Genomic DNA, 11,496 nt, shown 5'->3' on the forward strand with positions numbered 1-11,496 from the left:
CATGGAGAAACGTGGTCCATTGTATGCATAGAGAATCCAACATACATACCTGAGAGTGTCACTTGTTGCTGGGGCCACAGCCCACATGATGCATAGTAGCAGTAGTGCTGCAAGCCAAGTGGACTCTCCCCTCCCCACCCACTCGCCTCCTGCCCGGATCTACCCTGCCCCTTCCTCTCTTCACAACCTTGCCTTATTGCTCTATGCACTCACGAGTAACTCATGAAAAAAAAAATCTACTAATAGGTTCATAGGCCGCGTTTTTCTCCCCCTATTACTAACCTAGATTTCTTTGTTTTTTATATGTCTGTTTCCCGAACTAAACGGTGTGTTCTTTGCAAAAATTTTCCTATAGGAAAGTTGCTTAAAAAATTATATGTATCTATTTTATAATTTTTATAACTAATAATTAATTAATCATATATTAATCTATTATTATGTTTTTATTATGGATAACTTACCTACAACCGAACGCAGCCCTATTATGCCTTTCTAATTCCGCCGGAATTCTGACTTATATGAGAAAATTTGTGTTCGTAAAACAAATACTAAGAAACTCCGCATTGTGAGGAATAAATAAATGATATACATGAATTCACGTAGCACATCCAGGGAATATATTTATACTACCCCGTCCTGAAATGAAATAAGTATTGCTAAGATATTTAGTAAAGATTACAGTTAAAAGAAAATAGGGGTGAGTGGGTATGTGAGGCTCTAAGAGTAAATGGAATGGGTCAACGAGGGCTATCACCATCGTGCCAAAGTTTTAAAAAAGGCAAACTTTTGATTAAAATAGCACAAACAAATGTGATGTGCTGTTGTCGGAACAAAGAAGAAAGGAATGTGGAACATATCTTTAGCGCGAAAAATACTGCACTGACAGCTTTTCAATCAGTACCGAAGCTCTACTGTAAGGTTGTTAATACAATAGTTTTTTTTTTAGGGTGGGTGGGTTGACATATCTATAAATAAAAAATAATTTATAAATATAACTTTTATATACGTGTTTTTAATGATCTAAAAGTCAAAGACTCATAAATAATTTACGACGAAAAAACACCAAATCTACTCCAAAGATAAAGTTGTAAATTTAAAACTTTGGTTTATAAGCATAAATAAAAGTGAAAAGACGAGAGCGTAAGTTTCGTATATATTGAAAGAGAGGGTAACATATGTTTAAATATTGAAAGAAAAGCACCAAGTAAAAGAGTGAGAGGTTAGAAATAAATCTGGGGGGGGGGGGGATGAGAAGGTTAGTGCATCATTTGATGGTTGATTGCCCATGGCTGTGAAGTGTGAAGAATATCATTGGTGGTAAAGAAAAGGACATGGTTGGCCTTTCTTTCTACTGTTACTGGGATGGATCTTTCGGGAAAGAACAATCATCCGTTCATTCAGTGGTACACAGGCCAGGCCACAGTAGCGGTGATCTTGAGCAGCAGCAGAAGAATCTCCACATCCACTTCCACTTGTGTTGTGCATCATGTGACATGTGTGTGTGTGCACTAGCATTCACCAAACTCGGGCACTCCCTGAAGTGAAGCTCAATTTTGATGGGCCCTCACCACATCCCCCCCTCAAAAGAAGAGATGAGAATGAGATTACGCTGCTGCCTTTTCCTGTTGCAGAGGAGAGGAGCATCAGCATATCTATCTACCTATTCCTTTTGCTCATCTATTTTATTATCATCATCTGCTTTTTGTCAAATATTTGTTTCTGTTTTCTCTTTCAAGGAAAAAGGAATATATGTATGTTGCAGGAGGCAGAGAGAGCTGTGGGTAGTGAAGGAGAGGAGGAGGAGTATATTAAAAGACAGACACTCTAACCTCCCCTCCCTCCCTTTCTCTCAATCTCAATTATTTCCTTCCAGACACAGCACAGCACAAACCAGAAGAGAAGGGGGTTCGGCTCCATCCGCGAAAAGCTGCTCCTCCGGAGGCTGAGTTGGCCCCTGCGCTTTCCGTTATTCGCATTTCACCCCTCGGAGTTTTACACTTGGGTACCCATGCTCCGTAAAAACTAATCACAATCCAGTCCACTCCCTTCCCTCGGTCGCCGGCCATGCCCACTCCGGTGCCCGCCGCCCGCCAGTGCCTCTCGCCGCCCGCCGTCACCGCCCTCGACGCCGCCGTCCTCTCCGCCCGCCGCCGCGCCCATGCCCAGACCACCTCCCTCCACCTCATCTCCGCCCTCCTCGCCCCCACCGCCCCGACTCTCCTCCGCGACGCCCTCGCCCGCGCCCGCAGCGCCGCCTACTCCCCCCGCGTCCAGCTCAAGGCCCTCGACCTCTGCTTCGCCGTCTCCCTCGACAGGCTCCCCTCCTCCTCCTCCTCCTCCTCCTCCTCCTCCTCCTCCTCCTCACCCGACGACCCTCCCGTCTCCAACTCCCTCATGGCCGCCATCAAGCGTTCCCAGGCCAACCAGCGCCGCAACCCGGACACCTTCCACTTCTACCACCAGGCCCAGACCCCCGCCACCGTCAAGGTCGACCTCTCCCACCTCGTCCTCGCCATCCTCGACGATCCCGTCGTCAGCCGCGTCTTCTCCGAGGCCGGATTCCGCAGCGGGGACATCAAGCTCGCCATCCTCCGCCCGGCCCCGCCCATGCCGCTGCTCGGCCGCCTCCCCACGCGCGCCCGCCCGCCGCCTCTCTTCCTCTGCAGCTTCGCCGCGGCGGACGACGCCGACGTGCCCTCGCCGGCCAGTAACCTCGCCGGCGCGGGGGAGGAGAACTGCCGACGCATCGCCGAGATCCTCTCCCGCGGCCGCAACCCCATGCTCGTCGGCGTGGGAGCTGCCTCCGCCGCCGATGACTTCGCCACCGCCTCCCCGTATCGTATCATCCATGTAGAGCCCAACACAATCGACAAGTCAGACATCGGCGTGGCGGCGGCAATGGCCAGCGCCACCACAGGACTCATCATAAGCATCGGAGACCTCAAGCAGCTGGTCCCCGACGAGGGTGAGGCGGAGCTGCAGGAGAAGGGGCGGCGGGTGGTGGCGGAGGTGACGCGAGTGCTGGAGACGCACACCAAGGTGGGACGCGTCTGGGTGATTGGGTGGTCGGCAACGTATGAGACCTACCTCGCCTTCCTCTCCAAATTCCCCCTGGTCGACAAGGACTGGGACCTCCAGCTGCTGCCCATCACGGCGCTGCAGGCCGCCGCCGGCCCTGCTGCAGCTACTGGAGTCATGCCTCCGGCAACCACCACTGTCGCTGCTGCCTTCTCCAAACCTGCACCAAGGTCAAGCCTTTCCTCTTCTCTTTACTTTTGTAGTATCCATCTTCCTTGAATTGTTTATACATAACCACATTTTATTACCATCCATTTGCTGGCTGCCGTGCTTTATTTATTGTCAGAATGTTTCTTCGATAGTATCTGGTTAGGTGTACTAGTATGATTTGCTTATGTTCTTTACTAATTTAACATTTTTAAATGTTGATTTGCGTGTTTGCCTATTGTAGTATGAACATTCTTTTTTCAACTCATGCAATTGGTTGAATGTACTACTGTAATTAGAAGCAGCACATGTATTTAGAAAAGCTACAATATGTTGTCTGTTTTTCCCCACTGCTTTTTTTTAAATAAAAAAATAATGTTTTTACAAGGTCCATGATGTACCATCTTTTTGTTGTTTGTTGAATCTGATGGTTGGGTTAAGCTCTAAGTTCCTTGTTATTGTTATGTTCTTGTTAATTTATGGCCGACTCAGTTCTGCTAATTTCAGTAAGAGTTGCTGGATATTTTTCTCTTCTCAGAAGTGGGTTGCTACTAGCTAGTTGTGTTGTCATCAGAGTCTTTCAGACCAGCGTCCTTTTAGATGCTATGCTGTTCGTCACTACCTATGGTGTTTACTGATTTCTCAGCTTGTTTGTTCCTTTAGGATATTTAATGGGATTTTCTTCTCATATGCCTTTTGTCTGTAGTCCTCCTATTCATGTAATTTTTTATTCAAACTACTAGCGGTGATGTTTATAAATATATCTCAGTATCTCACCAATTTTTTCCCTCTGATGGACGGAATATCTCACAAAGGTTTAGAAGCGCTCTTCTGAAATTCTGTCACATTACTGATATTCTGACAAAGTGGCATATCCATAAAACTCTGATATTAATCAAAGATATGTATTATACATGGACTTGACCTCATAGTTTCAAACTTGTATTGCAGACTGATGGAATCCTTTGTTCCTTTTGGAGGCTTTGTCTGTGATAAGTATGAAACAAGCAGCATCACAGCAAATTCATGCCCGCAATCGCTGTGCTGTCAACAGTGCAATGATAAATATGAGCAAGAAGTTGCAACTATCATTAGAGCAAGTGGCATTACAGCTGAAGACCATCCCCAGGGAGTTCTCCCCTCCCTGCTGCAGAATGGAAGCATGATGGGTTCTAACAATGGATTTGATCCAGTCAAGGTGTGAAGCTACTTATGCCTTTTGGAACATTTATGTTAAGCACTGAATGCAGCAAGCACTGCTTGTTGATAATAAATAATTTTGGGTCAATGGTATAAAAGATGCACAGTTTTTTTTCAGTGCAGGTTAGAGATGATCGGATGGTACTGAATTCAAAAATATTGAATCTACGGAAGAAGTGGAACGAGTACTGCATGCGGCTCCACCAAGACCACCAGAGGATCAACAGAGATCCTTACAAACCATTTCCACGTTATATTGGTGTTACCTCTGACAAGGAAAGATCAGAAAATCCAAGCAAAGGTTCTGAGGCATTTGGGATTCAAAAGGATGTTGTTAAACCTTGTGCAGTGCCTGCTGTGCATACAAGCTCAACTGCAAGGCCTATTTCATCTCCATCTGTCTCCAATAAAAGAAATGAAGATCTTGTATTGAATCTTCAAGCCCGGCAGTCAAAGAGTGACGAAAACCTTCAAGACAGCACTGCGCGACATGGCAGTCTGTCAACTCCTGACAATCCAGATGATGATGCCTCACCGTCATTTGCTGCACCTGTGGCAACTGACTTAGTTTTAGGCATGCCTCGAGAGTCTAATTCAAAGGGTTCAGGTTCCACCTTCTGTAAACATATAGAGGATTCCCATCTGGTGCCCAAAAAGGTGGATGATTTAAATCTGAAGCATCCACAGCTCTCTGTTCAACCTAACTCTTGCGCCTGGACTTCCAGAAATGTTGGGAAAACATCACCTGGTGCATTATACTCAGTAGCTTCAGGAGGCTTATCTGCTTTTGGGCAATGGCAGAAACCTTCACCCCTTGCTGCACAATGTTCTGATCTGAGCAATTACAAGCTACTTGTCGAACGCCTGTTCAAGGAAGTTGGAAGGCAGGAGGAAGCCTTGAGTGCTATTTGTCAATCCATTGTGCGGTGCCGGTTAACAGAGTCACGCCGTGGTCCTAGCAGGAAGGACATCTGGTTGTGTTTTCATGGTTCTGATAGCATGGCCAAGAAGAGAGCTGCTATGGCACTTGCAGAAACAATGCATGGCAGCAAAGAGAACTTGATTTATCTGGACCTAAACCTTCAGGATTGGGGTGACTCCGGCTTCAGAGGGAAGACCGGGACAGACTGCATTGTGGAGCAGCTGAGCAAGAAGCGGCGATCTGTTCTCTTCCTTGACAATATCGATAGAGCTGACATCCTTGTTCAGGATAGTCTGTCTGATGCCATTGAGTCTGGCAAATTTAAAGACATGCGAGGCAAGGTGGTTGACATTAATGACTCGATTGTGGTGTTGTCAAGAAGCATGATTCAGGGCAGCAAACATGGGGTTGAAGAGGGCCTTTCATTTTCTGAAGAAAAGATTCTGACAGCTTGTGGACATGGACTGAAGATCCTGGTAGAACCAGGTAGGGCAATCACCAGTGGAGGCCTTAATGGTAAGGTGGTGGTTTCCCCAAGGCATTCTCTCACCAAAATTCAAGCATCTTTGTACTCTGGTTCAATCAGCAAGAGAAAGCTCAGCAGTTCTGATGACCAGGAAAAGGTGCAAGAATCACCGAGCAGTTCAAAGCGGCTGCACAGAACATCGTGTGTACCGTTCGACTTGAACCTCCCTGTTGATGAGGATGAACCCCACGATGCCAATGATGACAGCAGTAGCAACGAAAATTCATATGGCAACACAGAAAAATCCATTGATGCCCTTTTGCATTGGGTTGATGGATCAATCAATTTTAAACCGTTTGACTTTGACAAACTTGCTGATGACATGTTGCAGGAGTTTAGCAACATACTCGGCAAAAATTTGGGTCCTGAGTGCAGGCTGGAGATTGATGTTGGAGCAATGGAGCAGATAATTGCCGCAGCATGGAAATCAGAGGACAAGAGCCCTGTGCAGATCTGGCTGGGGCAGGTTTTCACCAGGAGCCTTGACGAGTTGAAGCTCAAGTGTAAGCATGTGAGTAGCTCTACCCTTAGACTAGTGGCTTGTGATGACACAGTACCGGGGAAAGGAGACGGTTTAGGAGTTTTGCTCCCGTCAAGAATAATTCTAGATTGTTGATGATATATCTGTATAGTGATCGCTGTAATTATCTGTAGTCCACAATAGTATAGCATTATTTGTTGGCTAAATAAGCTCTAGTCTAGGTTATGTGTTGCCGTGGGTTCTAATTAGCCATTGCCAGTACTGTCATATTGTTTTATCTCCCCCAGGGCCTTTTCCAGATATATCGGCACCGGAATGTATATTGGTTGTAACTACTGTGGATTGTTAATATTTGATTGCTCTACTCTATATATACATGGACACATCATGGTGCTAGGTGAACTTGTGGTTCATTCTGCAAGGTTGCTTTAAGCTCTGCTCTTTGGCCAACTCGCATATGTACCTATGGTCTCCTCTTAACCTTGGCAGGAGTCATTTGTTAGTACATGCTCTCTTTTTTTCTTCATTTACCGCGGTTGACTTTTGAATATATCGTCTTGGAATTTTTTATCTAAACACGCATAAGTCATGCTTAAAGTTCATATAATAATAAATCAAATCATAACAAAATAAGTAATAATTATGTATTTTTTCATAAGACGAATGATCAATATAGACCTAAAAGTTAAAAGTTAATAGCGCCAAATAAAAAAAATGTGGAGGGGTCCGTTTTTGTTTCAGAACATTATGGAGACCTTATAGTTGTTAAATAAATGGTCCAAGGAAAGTTACATGGCATACTTGCTAGTGAGCTTGAATTCAATGGATGCATTCCACTCTAATGCAGAAGATTCGTCGCGCAATCTGACTGATGCATCAGTAGTCAGTATGAAAGAAATATCAGCCTAAGGTGTGAAATCCCAATAGTAATACAGCTTAGATCAGGAAAATAAACTCCATTATGTTTTTTCAGTTTGGACAAATTAAGTTACAGAATTTGGCTCAGAATTGTTTGCTCAATGGTACATACAGACCCCAGACCAATCAGTTGGCTGGCAAACTCAATGGGTTACACGGGAGAAAATTGGATGTACACCACTGGGTATAATTTTGACACTTTTCAGAGCTTATCAAAACTGAAAGAGCCACTAGCTACAACAACAATCGCACAATACTTGTATAGTGATCTGAATGTGGTGATCCATCAGATCAATGAATCCTGTCTGCTGAAGGGCTGCATGCTCTTGAGCAGGTAAGTAGCCCATGCTGCTTATTATTTCTTTGTTTCTTTCAGCAGTCCATGCTATGGTGGATATGCTATATATCTAACCGGAAAACAATCCATTGTTCGCTTACTAAACAGTAATTAACTCAAATAATTTTCATGTTTTTCACTTGTGCTTAGCATCTTCGGCCCAGCCAGTGCCGTGCAAGGTGTGGTCAGTTTGGTAGTAAACAACATCCCCAACATCGCTGACAAAGTGATCAACTCTCAAGCTCCTCAGCAGAACGCCAAACAGGTGAAGTGGCAGCGGACCTGACTTCTCTGGCTCTCTGTAGTATCTGCCCAGCACTGGTCTTGCTGCCTTGGTCTGTTTTTATTTTTGTTCATCAGGAGGTAATAGTTTCAGTACTCTATGAACTTGGTAACAGTACATACATATATTTATCAGCAATTCAGCATAGTAGTATACTTACTGCTTCTACGAGGTGATAATGAGGGATTTGAGGAAAGAGGTGGTGGACGACATGGGTGCCAATGTCATGGTGGATGTTGTTGATCCAACCGTAGTCCCGATCAACTGTTGTCAGCCCACCACGGAGGTAGCTCCATTCCTGCAAACAACGGTCATTGCTATATGTGTTTAGCCCTATTTTTTCCGTGTTTGTAAGCAAAAAATGTCAGTCGCATTTCGCAATGAAAAAGAAGTTCAGTTAATACAGCAAAAAAGACGTACCTCACCACGATACCAGGGGAGATCATGCTGACCGTGGTGGTGCAGATAGGTAACCAAATCAAGCCACATGACAAATACCTAATTTCAAATGCAGACAACACGTATCAGCAGCTATCTAGCTGTCAGCACAGTTTCAGTTAGCTATCCGTTAGAGTTCCTTACAAGTAAAACCAGTGAATAGTGATTAATCAGGTATGAGATGGATGGATGGAGATTCTTACAACGTATGGTACCCCATAAAGCTTGAGCACCGGAACAGGGCCGAACACGCACGCCATGGCGACGAGCAATGAAATCATGATGCACCAGCAAGTGGTGGAGACGATCACGTCACTCCTCTCCTTGGGGCTGAACAGATCGCTGCTTGGCAGGAAGTGTGAGCCGCTCTTGCCCGGGCTTCTGTACCACTGCACGCATGCAACATGATTCACTTCAGTTTCTGTCTGTTTTGTTTTCAGGAATACAGATTCAGTTGAGCTGCCTGGTGACAGACTTACGAGGTAGACAGGGAAAGCAAGCAATGGAAATGGTAGTGTAAAGCGTAGCTTCTTGGTGCGTGTCTCCAGCTGCCGGTACAATTTCTCAGTGATCTGCTCAAACAAATTGCAGGAACATCCATCAAAATTGAAGAAAATCATAGAGTACGTATGCATTTTCAGGCGGCTATCTGTCTGTTCAGAAACATGGAGGCTTTTGTCATTTATCCTTTTTCAGTCAACACTCAAGATAGCTGAGCAGATGCCTGTGCTAGCTGGCATTATTCAAATGAACCTACAACTTAATTAGCATATGTGTTATGAATCAAATCACGTGATGATGAATATGAAATTCTGACGCTATGCTAGGATCAAACTGTGATCCGATTCGCATCTTGGATTTGCGGTGAATAAAATTAGCCGCAAAGGGACGTGAGCCAGATCTACTGGCTCACTCTTGTTGGTATTACTATTCACGGACCACAAAGTTAAGACTGATTTTTGCCACAAGTGTGGATCTCCCTACAAGGTCATGTGCAGCTGACAGAAAAAAAACTGAAACCCGTACTATATGATAATGCACGCAGGTGAGGATGTCGCGTAATGTCTTTTGGTTGTCCTGTTCCTGTCCTGTCGTGCCAAACGATCTTTTTTGCTCCAGTTGGAGACGCTAACGTATACATATATTTGTGAACGTCATACAGTTTTGAGACCATGATAGTATTATGCAAAGCAAGTACAGTTTTGTATCTTCTTTTTAAAAAAAAAATTGTAAATTTTTGTATGGCCTATTCAAACAAGGATAAGAATATTATTATGAGTGGATGTAAAAGTGTAGGCAATTTTAGATTGACAAGAGGAAGGGAAGCAGTGACAAACCGGGTGCCAGGATTCGTCCCTCTCGATGTGACCATGGTTTTGATGGTGGGTTCTGTGGCTGATCCTCCTGCATATGTAAATGTTGAAAATATCAATCAGATTGGATCGGCTTATGAACAAGCTGAATCAGTGATGCTCCAAGTCCAAGATACCAGAATGAGAGGTTATTCAACTAGTGCATGATAGTAAGCTAAATGAAATTGGCAAATTTAAATTGCACATATCATGGGAAGAGAGAGAGTCTGACAGGCTAGTTCCACAGGAGACTGACGCTGACCCGAATATGTGCTTTCAATTGCATCTTAATTTTTTATTTGTTGCCATGTCGTAAAGCACAAGCTTTGTTTTTTCGTTGCCTAACTAATTGGTTTGAGAGCAAGGATATGGATTTAACTTTGGTGATGGTTGCTTTTGCATGACATGTTGATTATATATGTAGCTTTGGGAATGGTGGTGAATCGGGAAGGAGGGGAGATGGTCTCCTAGTATTGTGGAAGAAGAAGAAGGGTAGGTACGAACCAGCCATGGTAGGGGACGAGGATGAAGGAGTGAAGCAGATGTCCGACCAGGCTGTTGAGCATCGCGCTGTCTGAGAAGCTGCCGTGCCCACTGTAAATCATTCATTGTCCGTCCATCCACACATCAGCACGATCCAAGTAGAGTGAAAAAAAAAAGGAATGAAGGCATCGGTAATGTATTTGCTATTAATTAGTACGAATTTGATAGAGAATAATAATAGTAGAGAAAGAAGAAGAAGAAGAAGAAGAAGAAGAAGAATACCAATCGTGGCCGAGGACGAAGAGCGCCCAGAACATGGTGCCCTGCGCGGCCCAGTAGAGCGGCCATGCCCATGGTAGAGCGGTGGTGATGCGGGAGGCGGCTGAGAAGAAGAGGGCGGTGACGATGAGGAGGTCGCGGGCGACGTAGGAGAGGGAGCGGAGGGGGCTCTTGCGCCAGCAGTGCGAAGGGATGGCGGCGCGGACGTCGCCGATGCGGAAGGGTGGCGGCTTGGCGGCGTCGAACAAACGATGAACGCTGTCTTCGGAGGCCTTGCAGTCGGCCTCCTGCCACCCTCCTCCTCTTGCTGCTGATACCGCCATTATCGTTTCCGGTAGAGATCTGATTTGTAATTTCTGAGCTCGCACAGGGAAGGGAGGGAATCAGCAGATGAAAAAGGAAAGAGACGACGACGGAAGAGAAAGAAAAGGAGTGTGCGGCGTTCCGCTTCCTTTGGGTTTGGGCTCCTGCCCCTCTCCCTCTCTCTCTCTCTCTATTTATAGAGGGACTTGAGGAGGGTGGAGGTCACACACCATCAAATCTAACGGTCCAGATGTTTCCGCGTCACCCACGAAAACCCTACTGCATACTGTATACATATACACCCAGCTAGCGCCGCCCTTACCAAACCATCCGTTCCCCACCTTTGAGCATGCATTATGCTCCAACGTGGCGAGTGACTCAAGCCCCCCACGTCGGAGCGAGCTCACCAGCTCAGTATACACTGCACCCCCATAGGGCTGCATGCCTCTTGTAGAAGAGATGGAGGCTTCAACAGATAGTGAGAGAAAGAGGAGAGAGAAGCTAGAAAACGAAGGAGAGAGAGCACAGATCCGAGCGCCACCCATGAACGTGAGATTCGCTACCTCCGCCGGTGAACGCGAACGCCGTCGCGCCGCCGCGATGCGCTCCGACGAGCCCTTGGTGCGCCGCCTCGTAGATCCGCCACGGGGGTACAGCGACTGCCGAGATCCGCCACCACCCAACGCACCAACGCCCCCGCCCGTGAACGCAAGCGCCGCCGCGCCTGGCTCCAACGAGCCCCCGACGCG

At 45.9% G+C, this 11,496-nt stretch overlaps 2 protein-coding genes across 2 annotated transcripts; one reads left to right on the top strand and one right to left on the bottom strand.

The window, feature by feature from the left end:
• Positions 1-1,808: 1,808 nt before the first annotated feature.
• LOC102706792 (protein DWARF 53-like) lies at positions 1,809-6,772 on the top strand. The gene is made up of 3 exons (XM_015842565.2): positions 1,809-3,248; positions 4,177-4,423; positions 4,549-6,772. The coding sequence occupies exons 1-3, from the start codon at positions 2,065-2,067 to the stop codon at positions 6,487-6,489; spliced, it is 3,372 nt and encodes a 1,123-aa protein (XP_015698051.2). The 5' UTR covers positions 1,809-2,064; the 3' UTR covers positions 6,490-6,772.
• A 518-nt stretch (positions 6,773-7,290) lies between these two features.
• Positions 7,291-10,900, bottom strand: LOC102707070 (fatty acid desaturase DES3-like). Its single transcript, XM_006663080.3, has 8 exons — positions 10,448-10,900; positions 10,187-10,276; positions 9,668-9,734; positions 8,810-8,902; positions 8,534-8,719; positions 8,313-8,390; positions 8,053-8,190; positions 7,291-7,946 (listed from the first exon to the last, which is right to left on the bottom strand). The coding sequence occupies exons 1-8, from the start codon at positions 10,765-10,767 to the stop codon at positions 7,746-7,748; spliced, it is 1,173 nt and encodes a 390-aa protein (XP_006663143.1). The 5' UTR covers positions 10,768-10,900; the 3' UTR covers positions 7,291-7,745.
• Between the last annotated feature and the right edge of the window lie 596 nt (positions 10,901-11,496).

This window comes from Oryza brachyantha, chromosome 12, assembly GCF_000231095.2.
Source record: "Oryza brachyantha chromosome 12, ObraRS2, whole genome shotgun sequence".
NCBI classification, from domain to species: Eukaryota; Viridiplantae; Streptophyta; class Magnoliopsida; order Poales; family Poaceae; genus Oryza; species Oryza brachyantha.